At 37.1% G+C, this 17,971-nt stretch overlaps 1 protein-coding gene across 2 annotated transcripts in view; it reads right to left on the bottom strand.

Annotated features, from left to right (window-relative positions):
* Positions 1-16,872, bottom strand: part of DPY19L2 (dpy-19 like 2) — an 84,497-nt gene extending 67,625 nt beyond the window's left edge. For both annotated transcript variants that reach the window (XM_032871777.1, XM_032871786.1), the window contains exons 1-5: positions 16,275-16,872; positions 12,086-12,110; positions 10,686-10,773; positions 8,723-8,860; positions 2,085-2,205 (exon numbers count right to left, since the gene is read on the bottom strand). In XM_032871777.1, coding sequence (XP_032727668.1) covers positions 2,085-2,205; positions 8,723-8,860; positions 10,686-10,773; positions 12,086-12,110; positions 16,275-16,650 — 748 coding nt within the window. In that variant the 5' untranslated portion in view covers positions 16,651-16,872. The remainder of the gene's footprint in view (positions 1-2,084; positions 2,206-8,722; positions 8,861-10,685; positions 10,774-12,085; positions 12,111-16,274) is intronic.
* Between the last annotated feature and the right edge of the window lie 1,099 nt (positions 16,873-17,971).

Raw genomic sequence — 17,971 nt, 5'->3', positions numbered from 1 at the left:
TCAGATCACCTTAGGCTCTGTCCCAGGCGCTCTTCTCTTCTTGGTCTGCATATTCTCCTCAAAATATTCTTTAAAAATATTTTTACTTATTCTATTTGAATTCAATCAGTTAACACATAGTGTATCATTATTTCAGCTGTAGAATTCAGTAATTTATCAGTTGCATATTAACACCCAATGCTTATTACATCACGTGCCCTCATTAATGTCCATTACCCAGGTAACCGATCTCTTCCACCTACCCTCCAGCAACCCTCAGTTAGTTTCCTATGGTCAAGAGTCTCTTAAGAGGGTTTGTTTCCCTCTCTGATTTTGTCTTATTTTATTTTTCTCTCTCTTCCGCTTCTGATACTCTGTTTTGTTTCTAAAATTCTACAAATGAGTGAAATCATATGATAACAGTCTTTCTCTGATTGACTTATTTTGCTCAGCATAATACCCTCCAGTTCCATTCATGTTGATGGAAATGGTAAGATCATCCTTTTTGATAGCTGAGTAATATTTCATTGTATATACACACACACACACACACACACACACACACACACACACACACTATCTTCTTTATCCATTCATCTGTCAGCGGACATCTGGGCTCTTTCCATAGTTTGGCTATCGTGGACATTACTGCTATAAATATTGGGGTGCAGGTGCCCCTTTGGATCACAACATTTGTGCTTTTTGGGTAAATACCTAGTAGTGCAATTGCTGGGTCATAGGGTAGCTCTATTTTCAACTTCTTGAGGAACACCCATACTGTCTTTCAGAGTGGCTGCACCAGCTTGCATTCTTACTAGCAGCGTAACAAGGTTCCCCTTTCTCCACATCCTTGCCAACATTTGTTTCCTGACTTGTTAGTTTTAGCCACTCTCCACAATGCAGGGATAGAGGAAACATACCTCAATATCATAAAAGCTATATATGAAATGCTTTCCACAGAGAATATCATTCTCAATGAGGAAAAACTGAGAGCTTTTCCCCTAAGGTCAGGAACACGATAGGGATGTCGACTCTCACCACTGCTATTCAGTATAGTACTAGAAGTCCTAGCCTCAGCAATCAGACAACAGAAGAAATAAAGGGCATCCGAATTGGCAAAGAAGAAGTAAAACTCTCTCTCTTCACAGATAACATACTTTACGTAGAAAACCCAAAAGACCCTATCCAAAAATTGCCAGGTCTCATACGAGAAACCTTAAGGAAATTCTTAAACTTCCAAGGCTCCAAAGATCATCTGTACACAGATGACTCCAGGTTTAGAGTCAGACCAGAACTTTCTTCTTTCTATATGTGTCCAGGCAGGTGGTCTCTTGACATCTCCACTTTGAGGTCTCCCAGGTACTTCAAACTACTGTAGCAATTCAAACCTGCTACTTTTAAAATGTCTTTACCATTTGAAGAAACTCAATTACTTAAGCCAGAAACCAGTGTTACATGACTGCACCCTCCTTCCCCTCTCTCAACGATCGATTACCAAATTTTGTCAATTCTGCTTCTAAAATCTCCCAAATATCTGCATTTCCCAGTTATTTGTCCTGCAGTCAGCTGCTGAGAGCATAACAGTCTCCCCTCTGTTATCACTGAACCCACTTTTGTCTTTTACTAATATCTTTTCCATATAACTGGCAAAATAATGTTTTTTAAATACTAGTTTATGAAAATCCCTCAATGAATGAGAAAATCCTTAGCCTGCAGGTGGCCTTTCCTTTTCTGACCCTCGCTTACATGCCCAGCATCATTTCACAACATTTTTCCCTCTTTCTCTGCACCCAGAAGTCTAGCCTTTTTTTCAGTTTTCTCTCATCTTGGGACTTCTGAATATTCTTGTTCCTATTCTTTAGACACTTCTCCCTTACTGCTATCCTTAACAACCTCATTTTCTTACTTGTAATATACATCACAAGTATTACTACCAATCCTCTTCTTATGTGTAAACTCTGTGAGGGTGAGGTCCGTGTCTACCTGGGTCAACCTGATCCCAACAGCAAATACTAACCTATCACTTTGTAACAACTTAATAAATATCATATATGTACATATATACAATTAATGACAAAAAAGCAACATTTTAGAAAGAAACATGCCTTCACAGCTTTGAACTTCATTTAAAGGTTCTACCCTGGTGACATTCCAGCAGGTCTTAGCTTCTAGCCCAAATAAATTCATTATTCCCACAAATATGCGATACCAGAAGGCTATAATCACCTACAAAGACAAAAACAAAAAGAGATGATAGAAGAAAAGATCCTATCTTCATAATAATTTTTCCAAAATACTATTTTATAATGTTTTCCTTTGACATTATAAATTTTGACAAATTTATTTAAATCATTTCACTTGGAAAACCATCATTTAAAAATTATATATATATATATATGTATATATATGTATATATACACATACATATACACACACACTAAACTGAAGTTGTATGTTACTAATTAGTGAATTAGTGCACATCTACAAAAATTTGTTATGATCACCATCTCTGCAATATATTCTTGTCATCAATTCTATAACATAAATAACAGTAGCTATAAAATAGGTAAATAGCATATAATTAAAACATGATGGTGATTAACAGGAAAATATAATTATTTACAGGAATATTTCATAACATTTCATTTATTGAATTTATTTGCTACACGGACTAAAAAATATAAAACCAATTGCATATGGAATAATAGCTCCTGTGCCCATTAAAACTTTTTTTTTCAGCATAACAGTATTCATTGTTTTTGTACCACACCCAGTGCTCCATGCAGTCCGTGCCCTCTCTAATACCCACCACCTGGTTCCCCCAGCCTCCCACCCCCCCACCTCTTCAAATCCTTCAGATTGTTTTTCAGAGTCCATAGTCTCTCATTGTTCACCTCCCCTTCCAATTTCCCTCAACTGCCTTCTCCTAACTCCCCATGTCCTCCATGCTATTAGTTATGGTCCACAAATAGGTGAAACCATATGATAATTGACTCTCTCTGCTTGACTTATTTCACTCAGCATAATCTCTTCCAGTCCCATTAAAACTCTGACCAAACAGGTTTAATTAACCAATTCTTCCCATTCTGCAAACCACTTTGTGAAGTTTAAAGAAAAGGGAAAAGAACAACCATAGAAAACTACAAACAAAATGCTCATGCCTAGGAGATTTGGGAAAAATTTATAGATTTGGGAAAAATAATGCAAGATCATTGGGGAAAGAATAAAAAATAAAATAAAAATAGAGTTCAAAGTGAAAGCAAAAACCACCCAGCACTAACTATTTTTAATATGTTGGTCATCACCCCTCCATTCTTCCCCTTGGTATGTAAAAAACACATAGCTAGATCTAGTTTTCAATAATATTATATAAGATGTTAATGTAATACACAACACCAAACATCATAAACATCTATCCATGAACAAAAAGTATAAATTTATTATTTTATCACTTTTACAAACTTGACCTTATATAAAAAATTGTAATATATCTTCTTACGTATTTATCATCCATGTATAAAAACTTACCATATTAAATGTATGTTCTAAATCTAGAATTATATTCATTTCTGAAAATTAGTGTGATATAATAAGAAAGCACTGCTTTAAAGTCAGAATTGAGTCGAATTCTGACTCTGTTATCCTCTGACTCTTTTGATATCCTCAAGGAAATCCTTCAACCTTTGAACCGTGGCCACCTCATTTCTAAAATGATGTTAACAATAACCATCTTGCAGGAGTGCTGGGGGATTAGAGCTTACATGCCAGCATGTAGTTAAGCCTTAAATGCTTTGCCTTTTCAAAATATATTATTCCAAATTTAACTCTTTATCTTTGGGAAAAATTAATCTCCTTATGAACACAAAAAGTATGGACATTTCATTTCAACATTGAAGTACCATAACAGGTTGCAAGCATAACTAGATCTTCTCCATACTGTATCTATGCAATGTGAAATAAGACTGAATGATTCCTTCTTGCCTCATCCTTTATGATACTATCTATTTATGTTATCATGATTACTTTTCCATAACATCAAGGAGATTGAAAACTGCTAATTATTCAGTATCTTTGAATAAGTAAAAAGAAAAAAAAATTAGCTCATGTCTTGGAGAACATACTGTTAGAAATTAATGGGACAAGAAATAAGCATTTTATTAAAGTTCTAAAAATAGCCCTAAAACTAGTGTAATAAGCTAAATCTTCATCTTACATACACAGAATAAGTCAACATTAACTAAAATTGAAGATTCGAGAAATCAGTTGTCTTTTTTAACTTTTGCACTTACACCAGGGTCCTACAGATAGTCATCACAGGAAACAAGAACAGAAGAGTGTCTCTGAAGTGTAAGCTGGGATATAAAGAAAGCTGGTGCAGAAAACAGCTTCCTTCATCTTAGATCTTAGGTGTATACTACACAGTCGTTACTACTGAAAATTACCTTGAAAAATACTTACAGAATAAAAAAAGGGGAAGACACCTGAGTCGCTCAGTCCTTTAAGCATCTGACTCTTGATTTTAGCTCAGGTCAGGATCTCAGGGTCATGAGATCGAGTCCCACTGTCATGTTCCACACTGGGCACGGAGCCTGCTTAAGATTGTCTCTCTCCCTCTCCCTCTACCCCTCCCCTGTCTTTTTTCCCTTTCTAAAAAACAGAAATAAAAGAAATTTAAATAAATCTGGGAAACACCCAACTACTTGGAAATTAAGCAACATAATACCAAATACCCAATAGATCAATGAGAAAAATCACATGGGAAATTAGAAAATAACTTGAACAGAACAAAAATGAAAAGCAATATATAAATAGTTAAATAATATGAATTTCTGCTTTGGGGGAGATGGAGTAGATATACTTTTTGTTGTTTCTCCTGGAAATTACATAAATCAAATATAAGAAGACCCTGAAAGGTAGAGAGAAGGCAAACCACCTAGGGATCTTAGGACCCAAAGAACAACATGGTGATGCGTTTTCTGGACTTTACTTTTCATTTTGAGATTTGGAGTTAAAGAGCCTGAAAACAAGAAATACTAAACCAACCAGACACAAAAAAAGACTGACAAAAGCCTGTTCTCTCTACCTAAAGGACCAGGAAAGTGGCAGCCTGGGAATACATAAAAATGTTATAAACAATTTTCTCTCTCTTCACCCAAATAGCACAGAAAACAACAAAAACCTATAAGGTGCCACCCCCACCAACAAAGGTTAAATTGGGAACCTAGACTTCAACCTTCTCTAAGCTTTTAACAAGTCATCTTAATTCACCCACTAAGATGTTGCAACAGAAAGCCAAGAAGGAAGCTCTCTATCTCCATGGTGTCAGTATAGACTACGTGAGGAGCTTGGACTTCTACCCCAACCAGCAATAAGCCATTCTTTCCCCTTCCCAGTGTGGTAATGTCAGAGGAGGCCTAGTGGAGTCAGGGCTTTCATTACCACTCTGGGGTAACCAGGCTATCCACACAGTGGTGTCTGTAGAGATCAGAGTTGGTCAGAGCTCTGATCTCACTCAAAGGTAATGAGGAATAAATACTTCTACCTTGGGATCAGCAGAGGCTGGGAGAGAAACCTGGACTTCGATACCCATCTGGCAATAACTGGATAGCAGACATCCTCATTTCTTTGCTGGAGTGATGCCAAAGAAAGCCACTTAAAACTAAGGTTTAAATAAAACCAGTTTCATAAAATAATGTTCAAATATCCATCAGCTGATGGACACTGATGTCCAATATGATGAAACACGCTCATCATATCAAGAACTATAAAGATTTCAAACTGAATGAAAAAAAAAAAGAGATTCCAACAATGAGATGACAAAAAATTAGAATAATTGCTCCAATTAGAAATTATGCATGTGCTGGAAACAAAAACTCAAAAAGTCTCAGGAAAGAAATAGAAGATATTAAAGAAACAAACAAATATTTCAGAACTGAAAAAGACAATAACCAAAACTAAAACACAGTGGATGGGCTTAACTGATGAATGAAAGGATAGAGGAAAATAATCCATGAACTCGCAGACAAAGCAATAGAATTTGCCCAATCTGGGAAACAGAGAAAAAACAGATTTGATAAATAAGTAAATAAGGTTCCCTAGGAACCTCTTGGACTATAAGAAAAGATCTAACATTTGTTCTCACTAAAGTCTTGAAAAGAGAAAAGAAGAAACCAAAGCTGAGCAAAACAAAAATAGGATAAAAACAAAGAAATCCACACCAAGACAAATCACATTTTTTAAAACGTTTAAACATCACATTTGTGAACACTTGTGAAAACTAAAAAAATAAATAAATCAGTAGGTAGATATATAAAATAGCAACAAGGAAGAAAAAAAATCTTACCTAAAGGAGAAAAACAATTCAACTGACAATAGATTTCACATCAGAAGCTGTGAAAGACCAGAGTGAAGTAGCATATTTAACAAATGCTGAAAGAAAAAAACTGTCAACCTAGAATCCCATATTCAGCAAGTAAATAAATAAATAAATAAACAACCTTCAAGAATTAAAGGGAGTTTGACATGAAAGATGAAACAAAACTAGTAAAGTATGTTTCTAGCAGACTTAGCCTGAAAGAATGGCTAAAGAAAATTCTCTAAACAGAAATGAAATGATAAAAGACGGCATCTTAGAACATAAGGAAGAAATTTTAAAAATGGATAAGATAAACTTCTAGAGGTTTTTTTTTTCCAAAGATTGTATTTATTTATTTGACAGAGAGAGAGATCACAAGTAGACATAGAGACAGGCAGAGAGAGAGGGGGAAGCAAGCTCCCCATTGAGCAGAGAGCCCAATGTGGGGCTCGATCCCAGGACCCTGAGATCATGACCTGAGCCGAAGGCAGAGGCTTAACCCACTGAGCCACCCAGGTCTCCCGACTTCTTGAGTTTTTTAAAAATAAGTTTGAAGACTAAAAGAAATATCATAGTACTGTCTGATGTGGTATTAAATGGATGTAGAGGAAATATTTAAGATGATTATATTATAAAAGGAGAAGGGTAAAGAGAGGTATACTTGATATTAGCCAAAAGGCCAAGAAGCGATGAGGGTAAAGAGATGTAAAGACAGGTAAGTTTTCTGTACCTTATTTGAGCTAGTAAAATGATAACAGCAGTAGACTGTAGTAGTTATGTAAAGTTATGTATAGGTAATATATCTAATACATAGCTATAACAACTAAAAATGCTACATAAAGAGATACATTCAAAAAGGATAGATAAAATAGAATTTAAAAATCTTCAAATAACCCACAGGAAAGCAGAGAAAAGAAGAGACAAATGAAAAATGAAAGACAAACAGAAAAAATAAAAGACTGAAGCTGAAACAGATTAATAATTACATTATGTGTAAGTCATAAAACACAACAAATAAAAATGTAATATAGACAGATTAAAAAACATGACTCAACTATAAGAAACAGACTTCAAATATAAGGTTAAAGGCAAGTTGAAAATAGAAGGATGAAAAAACGTATCATGTACATATTAATCAAATGAAAAAAGTTTGTTACTATCAAAAAATTAGACTTCAAGGCAAACAAAAATATGAGCAAATGGGGTAAGGTTATATATTGATAAAAATCTAACAAGAGGATGTAGCAATACTAAATGCAATGTGTACTAAATACACTGTTATAAAATATATGAAGAATAACTGACAGACCTAAAAGGAGAAATAGATGGATCCAGAACTATAGTTGGAGACTTTAGTATCCCTCTCCCAACAATGGATGGATTATCTAGACAGAAAATCAAAAGGATTGAGAAAATATCACCACCACTATCATTGCACAGGATCTAGTCAACATTTATAAAATACTTTACTCAATAACAACATAAAATGGAGCTTTTTCAAGTGCTCACAGAATATGTCAAGATGAACCATATTCTGGGCCATAAAACAAACCTCAATAAACTTAAAAGAATCAGAATGATACAAAGTATATTTTCTAAACACAATTAATTTTTTTTTAAAGATTTTATTTATTTATCTGAGAGACAGTGAGAGAGAGCATGAGAGGGGAAAATGTCAGAGGGAGAAGCAGAGTCCTTGCTGAGCAGGAAGCCCGAGGCAGAACTCGATCCCGGGACTCCAGGATTATGACCTGAGCCGAAGGCAGTCGCTTAACCAACTGAGCCACCCAGGCACCCTACACACAATGAATTTAAGCCACAAATTAGTAACACAAAAATAAACAGGAAATCTCCCAATACTTGGAAACTAAAAAAAAACCCACTTTTAAAAATCCATGAAGCAAGGGGCACCTAGCTGGTTCAGTTGATAGGGACTCTTGATCTTGGGGTTGTGAGTTCAAGCCCTGCACTGAATGTAGAGATTACTTAAAATTTAAAAAAAAAAAAAAGTTTTTTAAAAAATCCATGAATCAAATAGAAAATCTCAAGGGAAATAAAAATATACACTAAATTGATTATTAATGAAATACAAAGTTTTCAAGTCCAGCATCTTAGAAGCTTATTAGTTGCAACTCCATCCTAACAAGCAAAAAGCTGAACAAACTGAAAAATGAGCAACTCTTCTTAGATTCCTTCCTTTGACTTTATGTAAGCAGATTCTGGCATCTTTAAAATTTAAGAGGAATTTTTGATACTCTGCCCAACTATAAGGACACATACAATCAATAAGCCTTAAAGGTTCCCTCCTTTTTATAACATCACTGTATTCACTATTTTTATGATAAAAAAGGATCATTCTACAAATATTTTTCCCCAAACAGTACTCACCTCTGGATAAAGATGGAAGCGTTTCACTGTATTAATTACAAGGGGATATTCAGTAAGCCTGTCATTCATTATCATCCAGAGTCCTTCCAAAAATGATGGTGCTTCAATAATGGTCTTGAAGTAGGAATAATAAAGTCCCTTAAAAATGCACAAATTGTTGATGTAATTAAATATGAAAATATTTGAACAATTTCTTCTGAATAAAAGGAAAAATCAATAATAAGACTTCCTATTTCTCCTTGCTACTGCATTGTTGGGCTCAAAAAAAGGCATGCCTTTTCAAGTTACCACTGTGCTATTCTTTCATATTTTCTGCATGTTTGAAAAAGAGTGGGAGGGATAGTTAAATGTTTTAAAGAGTTTTTCTGACCATGGCTTAAAACATAACTACAATATATTTTTAATTCCAGCACACCTGATTTTGCCCCATTTTGAGATGTCTAGAGGTTGAGATCTGATGAATTCTGGCATAAACAGAGATGCTTTCATGTCCTTGTGCAACTCTGCATATAGATACTTTTTTTTCTACCTCTTAAGAAATAACATGCAATGATCATAAGCAAAAATGAGACAGAACTTAATGTTTGCAACTTACTTACTTCCTAGCTCCATCTAACAGCTCTGCACGTGTCAAATGTTATGTCAAAATAAATGTCAATTAACTACTGTTGTTCAAGACACAATGCAGTCCTGAGAAAGGGATTAATTTAGTGTATTATTCCAGCACAGGAAATAATGAATTTATTAGGCCAGCCAAAGCACTGTTCAGTTAAAACTCAGAGATTAACGAAAGCATGTTGTTTCATATTACTTTCTTCATCAATTTCTTGCTTTTCTTCCTAAAATCGAAAAGCAAATAAAGGCCCACACTGTTTGTAATACCCGCTCCCAAAAACATTAAAATAATCTTTAACTCTACACTCATGCATGTCTATACAGCTACTTCGTTATCAACAGATGAAGCAATGCCAGGCTACTAAGTTGAAGTTCTGTTTTAGCTGATGTCTGAAAGAGCATTCCTCGGATTTTTGATTGGTAAATTATGAGTTCACATAAAGATTGTTCCTTTTGGCTTAGAAGGACAAGACAATACTACAACTAAAGGGTACTTAATATGAATAAGCCACTATTTAGAGAAATAAGAAATACACAGATATGTTTTTATTAATAACATCTATTGTTTTTGTGCCAACTACTGTGTTAGTATGTTTCATTCATTATCTCCCTTCATAGTCAATAAAATCCTTAAAGCTGGCATTATTTCTAGACAACAGATGAGATTACTGAGAATCAGAGGTTAACTGCCTAGCCATCACATAAGGAAGCAGAGACCTGCTATCTGAATCCAATTATCTGTCATCAATGCCCAGACTCTGCCACAACTACACAATTTATTTAAGAATATCTTATATCCTCTTTTGGGAAATAATACCTACAAAACACTAAAAATTTAAATACCATGCAAATGCTCATGTATTCATTTTTTTCAAAGAATTAAGTGGGAGGATATTAGGGTAAGATCTAAGCCATGGTTAAGATACCTCCATTAGACAAATCTGCAGAGACAGAAAGCAGAACAGAGGTTACAGGGGGCTGGGGAGAGAGTTAGTTTTAATGGGTATAGTTTCTGTTTGGGGTCATAAAGTTCTGGAGATAAATGGTGGTGAGGACAAGCAATTTCTGATAACATTCAGTATCCCTATATCACTTCTTAAATGTTGTCTTTTCTCTCCTTCTTCCCCAGCTATGCTAATTGATCTTTTTTATATTAAAAGAGTCTGCATTAGAAAAGTAAGGTAGTGAGGTAAGTCAAAGAATCCCAAAACATTTTCTATTTACGTAATAAACCTAGGTTATAGTTTGAGAAACAGTGCAACAAAAATCCATTTCAGTTCCTAATAAATGTCTGCCTTATAATCTTACTATTGTTAAACTACAAATTAATTTATTATAAGAAACTAACCATTTCAGTTCGGAAAGTCATCTCCCGTTCTAAAGATGATAGGTGGGAAAAATGACGATCATTTTCAAAAAGTGTTACTAAATGTATCCTAGAAAAAAAATGAAGCACCATATTCTAAGAATAAGAACATTTCAAAACCAGTACTAAAATAGTTAAGTATTAAAGTACAAAAACCACAAAAGGAAAAAGAATAAATTTTATAATAAATGAGATAATTTTATAATTTTCTTAGTAATTTGTGTATTTTTAGGCATTTATAATTTAGTGTAGCACATAGCTGAAATTCCTTACTTCTTGGTTCTTAATTATAACTGTTTATCTAAACTCCTCTGGTTTCTCTGTCCCCTTCCACTCTATGCCTCTAAGTCAGAACAGAGGCAAGTTTTTAAGTTTCATAAGTTATTCTATTTTAACAGTTTTGAGAAATGTCTCTGTCACTTTCAGAACATTGCTTTAAATAAAATTACTTTAGATTAAAGCAGTTTAAAAATAAAGAGAATACCATGTAAGGGATCAGCTTGCAAGTGCCAAAGGACAAAGAACTATACTTTAAGATATATGATTAGTCCAACTCAAGAAAAAGCAGTAGGCAGTAAAAATGGGAGCATATGTGAAAGTAAAATTAGTCACCAATTATGCTACCCTAAATTTAAATAGATCTTTCCAAATAAATAGAAAACAAAGTTCCAAATATCAACCCTGTCTTCCACTCACCTTGACTGACATGCGAGATGTATGTCAGGATATCAACAGCTTTAGGAAATATTTCTTCCCAGTACAGTCTTAGTTCTAAAATCAAAATCTCCCTGCAGACTAAGTGGCCAGAACAGCACTGTCCCAGAAGGACATGAACACACACTTCCCAAAAGTAAAAATTCCTGAGCTCAGGTAGAAATGAAAATACATCAGAGGAAAAATATTATTTTATTTATAATTTTTACAAATAGATGACTTGTGTAAAGTAAGGTACATTATACACACACTGAAAGTCTCATTTAATCTGTATTACTACAGCCCAGTCTTTATTTTCATTTCTACTTGATTTCTAATTGACGAGGTGTTACCTCTAAGCTTATGTCACTAAGAACACATAATTACTGTAAAATAAGAGTTTAAGATGAAATAAACATGCAAAGTACACTAGGAAAAGCTAGAGGTTAAAGAAATAAAGTAGTGAATTCTTCAGTAACAGAAAAATATTTTAATTCCTAAGTGCTATTCCTCTAACACATCCGTTTTGTAAATTTTGCTACACATACTTTTTCAAAAAATTACGTGTAAACTGGTGCACAAACACATTCTACACACATAGCAAGTGGCTATTGTTTTATTGTACCAAACAGCAATGTCAATTTTTAATCCAAATGTTTTTATTTGTTTAAAACTGAAACAAATCTTACCAGTGCAAAACTCCCACAAAGGCAGCTGGAAAAACAAAAAAAGGCATTAAAAGCTGCTTTATTATAATATACCTTTAAAACAACTATTTCAAATGCATTCCATTATATTCCTGAAGAGCAGATACAGGAAGATGGCTAGCTAATTCTATCTACATAAAATAGGAAAAATTTACAAACTGACATAAAACAAATTATGAGTAGTGCCTTCCCTCTGCGGGGGGCGGGGGGAGGAGTTCAAGGAGCAAAGGGAAGTTTGGAAGACGATGTTGCATTTACATAACTTGCCAAAAAAGTGGTGAAATCATTAATGATTTTGACCTTTGGAGGGGATTTTCAGTTTATTCTCTCTTCTCCCTCTTATTCTCTATTTCTTTATGTAAATTTTTTAAAACAAGCACATATATATACACGGTGCTCAGCTCAGTCCTTTCAGAAGTGACTCTAGCTTACAGGAGCCATTCTAAACCATCTTCCCCAGGGCTCTTCAGATATTGTTAAATGCAGGGAATCACTTCCTCAGCAGCACACCTGAAAGTCCCTATTTATGGAGTTTTGATTGCTCCCAGCCTGGTGGCCTGGGAGATTCATCTAGAGTCGCCCAGCCTGCACCCTATGCATGAGGCTTATCAGAGGGTGTGGAGATGGGTCAAACAGGATCACTATTTTGGGTATGGGTTTCTGAGGAGCTCCTAATACTGTCTGTCCCCTTTGCTGGCTGGGATGCTGCTTGTTTTCAAGGATACCATAAAACTGGGAGGGGGCATAGGATAAGGCCAGATTAAAATGCCACCAAACCCTGCTGTTCTTATACAACTGCAGTAGTGTTTTTGAATACATGCTCTTTAGAGTAAACCTTTGGTTAACTTATAAAGTTTTGAAAAGTTGATTTTGACAATTTTCCAAATATTTTGGTCATAATCGTGGAGGAGTAAATTTACTCAGCTATTCCTAAAGTCCTGCCTCCCCTCCAAGATTTTATAATAGTACTTCTTACAAATGTCCCAAATATACTTGGCAAGTCATTTTAAGAAACCACCAACTTTAGCCTCTCAAAAATTCAAGAAATTATCTTGACTAACAAAATAAATGTGAATCGATAAAAAAAATAATAACAAACTATAACGTCAAAAAAAAAAATTCTCAATCATGCTTCTCCAGAGCTTGTTCTCCATATTCCTAACCATCCTGGGCTCATTCCTACCACTCTTCAATACTTCTCAGAAGACCGTGATCAGCAAACTACAGCCCATGGTCTGTTTCTGTACTGTCCACAAGCTAAAAATTCTTGTCACAATTTTAAAGGGTTGTACAAATATGGAAGAAGAAGAATAAGCAATGGAGACTATATGTGGCCTGTGAAGCCTAAAATATTTACTACCTGGCTTTTTATAGAAAAAATACATACTCACTACTTATGTTAGCTCTTTCTAATATGTAATATACCCTGAACCACTTTGAAATTTGACCTATACCTTCTTTCTAAAATTGAAACAGATGCCTTTTTGATAAGGCTTCATTAGCTTTAAGATACATATGCCATCCTATTTCAGCCATGTTTCTTTTCTCATTCTTACTCTCTAGACAATCACATGTATTGGCAAAAACTCTTAAAAATGATGTTAATGGAAAGGGGAAAGATCAAATATCCTACTAAATCCATCTAGCCTTCCATATATCCTCAAAATACTCTTGTGTCTTTCAATCCCTCCCGACTCCACATTCCACACCTGAAAAAATGATAAAGTGCAATGATTCCAATATTCTAAATGCAGGAAGTTTTATATTGCCTCTTCCAAAGATGTGATAAAAAGCATGTCTCCTGATGCCTGTATCCTGTCAATCTCACCTCTGAAAGGGACCTAGCCTTATAGTTCATTGAAACAGAGATCATTTGATATAAGTTCTCCCAACTTCTCTTATATCCACTTTTAAAATTTCTCTACATACTAATCCTTGTTTTTCTATTCTCTACCATCTCAGCCAAGGAAGTATCTCTTCTCTTTTCTAGTTAGCTTCTCAAATTTGTGTCTCTAATTCCATCCTTCTCAAATATTCCAAGACTTGGCTCCATCAACTATTTCCTCTCTTGGAACCTAATCTCACCCTCTCCCCGAGATCTTTCTCTACAGCCTTCAATTCTCCTAAGCCTTAAAACATTTCCATTGAGCTAAAAGCCCTTCAAACTATGACATATTCTGTCCCCCCCATTTGCTGATGAGATTCTTAGCCAGCTACTTTCTTCTAAGTTCCTATAACTTAAAAAAAAAAATGACCAATGACATTTTAGTTAGCAACATCAATGGCCTCTTTAAAGTCTTATGTCTTTCAAACCTCTCTGTAGGATCTTGAATTTCTTCATCTTTTATTACACCAACCCTTCTAGTTCTTCCATGCTTCTGACCACTCTATTTTAAATGCTTTTCTGACTCTTCCTTTTCCTCTCATCTCTTAAAACTAAGTATAAGGGGTTTTCCCAAATATCTCTGTTTTGCCCACTTTTCTTTCATTGGGAGTATCAATCTTCAAGTTTCAATCCACTTCTACATGGATAATTCCCAAATCTACAGTCCTCGCTGCTAAACTTTCTCTCTTTCCTTCCACCTCACCACCTACCCAGTCCTCACAAGATGCTTCCATTGCTCTCACCTCTGTCCTCTCTTCTCCATTCCTGTTGTTAACTATCTCATTAAAACCACTATTGCCTGGATTCCAGTATTTAATTATTTCTTTCTGCTTCTTTTTTCCATCCATCTCCAGTCTATTTTACAAACCACTGTTAGGTTAATGATGTTACTCTATTTAAAAATTATTCAATGTTAACATGGTGAATGTACTAAATGCCACAGAATTATTCAGTTTAAAACGGTTAATTCTATATGATGTGCATTTCATCTCCTTAAAATTTTTTTTCTTAAAGAATCAATCAATCAATCAATTAATTCTACAGAATTAATTTCAAATTCCTTAAATGAAATTTTGAATTAGACTTTTCACAGCTGGTCCCCGCCAACCTTTTGAACTGCCTTTCCACTTCCTCCTCCTTTTGTATCTTTCCTTTTCACCTTACTTTACCTTCAGGTTTTCTGACTTCTTTGACTTCAATTATGCCATTCTGCTGGCTTCTAATACTTGTTCTCTGCCTCACAGATCCAAATGTTAGCCTTAATGTCACAATTCTAATCCCACCTTTTCCTAAAAGTCTTCTCTGATCTCAATTCCCATCTCCCATCCTAAAGTATTAGTTTGCTCTTCTGAACTCTCTTAGCACTTAATATACTGGGTCATTATTTCACACAGCACTCACTGAGCACTGCCTTCGGTGTGCCAAACATGGGTGCTCAGGAGCTTGTGTTTGGGACGGCAAAACAGCCTGGTATCAAGAGCATTCTGATTCTGGATGTGGGATGTTATCTATTGCTTTAGTTAGACACCTGATAAAATGTAAGTGTGAATTCCCATCTATTATTCCTCTGGTACTTGTAACACCCCAAATGTGGAGACTCCTCCTTCTTTAACATCAGCAGTCAACTTATGATGAAAAGAAATCACAACAACTTACATTAGTAGACATTTCTCTGTTTCAACATCTATCAGTAGCCAGTCTGATCAAGGACTAGGCTCAAATTTGATTCTAATGAAACAGCAACAACATTTAAATTAACTCAAAGCAACAGAAAAGGAAGAATGTAAATGAAGAAAATCTTTCAAGAGCTTAAACTAGTAAAAAAGTCCCCAAATCTAGGCAGTGAGGTTCCACAGCAATATGAAAGTAAATGAGTACTGACATGAGAGAATATATTGCCTGACATGAGAAAATATATTGTCTGATTTGACCTTATTTCCACTATTAAAGATTCTCAACTAATTAAGCAATGCTTTACTTAAGATACAAACAGAGCATATGTGTCCACCATTCTTAAACCTGCGATAAATGCTTGCCCTAAAATGACATTTTGTTGGTGACAAAGGGGTGATCACTACACCCCAAAACCCTGGAAAATGTATTAAAACAAGAGCAAAGGGAGCTGGAACTCTTGTCCGAGATTTTCTCGAGCTTGGACATTGTCATTAGGACGGCTAAGCTTGTTTGTTAAACTGATCTTTAAGACTCACCCAAACCACCTGACACCCCAGGCTCAGAGGGCACCCTCCGGCCTTGCCACGGCCTCTCCCGGCCCGTTCTGCTCACCTATGCCCAGAGAGGTCCTGCTGTTGACCTGCCGTCTCCGCAACTGCTGCACCTTGTCGCGGAGCTGCTCCAGCAAACAGGTGAGGAACTGGAAGCGGCCGAGAAGGAGGGTCTTTGCGACCACCTCCATTTGCATGCAATTCTGCGCGTTCGGATTTCGGGTCCTCCGCGGCGAGTAGCCCCGGGCGCCCCCCGGCAGGTTCCCCCCGCCTACGGGCAACGGAGGCTGCGGCTTTTCCACCTGCGCCTGCGGCTCCTCCATCTCCGGCTCCCCGGCTCCGGTGGCCCGGCGCCGCCGCCTGGACGGCATAGCGCGGGAGGAGTGCGCCGGCTCTGAAGCCGCTTCTTTGAACTTACTCCTCGTCTGCCCGACCATTTTCTCATAGTCCCTGTTCGGATGGAGCTGGGTCTCTCTGGCGCGGGCCCCGCCCAGTCGGGCGAGGTCCGTAGGGCCCTAGTTCGGCTCACAGCCTCAACGACTTGCCCCGGCCGCCGTTGCGGGCAGCCCGGTCGTCATGACGACCGGGAAAGCTGAAGGGCGGGGCCTGAGATCCCGGCGGCCCTGCGCGGCTCGTGCGTCCTCCACGCGCCCCGCGCACTGTCTCGGCGCGCAGGCCACGCGCACGGCCTTAGGGCTCTGCGTCACGTGCATCCCCCCCAGGCGCACCGTCCGCCGCGCGGCGCCGGCGCACTGGCCCACGCAAATCCCGCGCGCATCCTCGCGCGCCCGAAGCCTTGTGCCGGGCTGGGCTGCAGGGTCCGACCCGCTGGTGGGGAGGTCGGAGAAACTCTCTTCGATTTCTTTCTTTTTTTTCCAGTACAGGCTTAGCCTTTTTGTTTTTACCAAAAGGTCATTTCTACCGAAACGTCTGGAAGTAATTAAAAGGTAAGAGATCTTAGTTGAAAGAAAGAGCCATAGAAAGAGCGAGGGAAGAAAGGGGTGCGCCTCCCACTTTGGGAACAGCTTTCTCCCTGCCCTGAACACCTTGCATTGGACATTGAGTTTCTCCTACATAGTGGGATTGGCCCAAGGCCATAGGCAACATGTGGCAGAACAGGCCGAGCCAGGTGAGTCTAACTTCAAGGCCCCGGGGTTGGCCCAACAGCGGGCTGATACCGGCTTTCCCCTTGGAGGACGGCGTTTATAAATCCATTCTTGAAGTATGTGGGCCTTGAAATTGAAAGTGATTTTATCAGAAAAAAAAAATGCGTTTATTAAGGAATAGCAGAGAAATGCAATTCAGGACATATGGGCAAAACGATAGGCAAGTACAACAAGGGAGAGGAACTTTCGAGAAGGAGCCAGTTGGGAGGGGTTATTTTGCACAAAAATCCACTGGACAACATTAAGAGTGCACGGTGAAGAGGACTTCTCATTGGAGGAGTTGCCGGCTTGGCGAAGTTCTTGCGGGAGATAAAATTTACACCTTTTCCTGTTAGGGCTTTTAAGGGATGATTCTTTGTAGTTGTTGAGTCTTCCGTTCGGGGTCTGTAGTTCACCTCCACTGGCACAGTGAGGGAGCTCCCCCTTCTGGCATATAGACTCCATTTGAAATGAGGTTTCCTTTTATTAATTTTCACAAGTGAAATTGTGTGTCTCAAGAATGTTGCCAAGACAGAACTCCTTGAACATAAAATCATTGTGCTCAGTGCTCTCACCTTCCTAAACCAGACCCTACCTACCAAGCCCCACAGTC

The sequence above is a fragment of the Lontra canadensis genome, unplaced genomic scaffold (genome assembly GCF_010015895.1).
Source record: "Lontra canadensis isolate GAN:19392208 unplaced genomic scaffold, GSC_riverotter_1.0 scaffold2, whole genome shotgun sequence".
In the NCBI taxonomy this organism is placed as follows: Eukaryota; Metazoa; Chordata; class Mammalia; order Carnivora; family Mustelidae; genus Lontra; species Lontra canadensis.
This window is presented reverse-complemented; position numbering and strand designations above follow the sequence as displayed.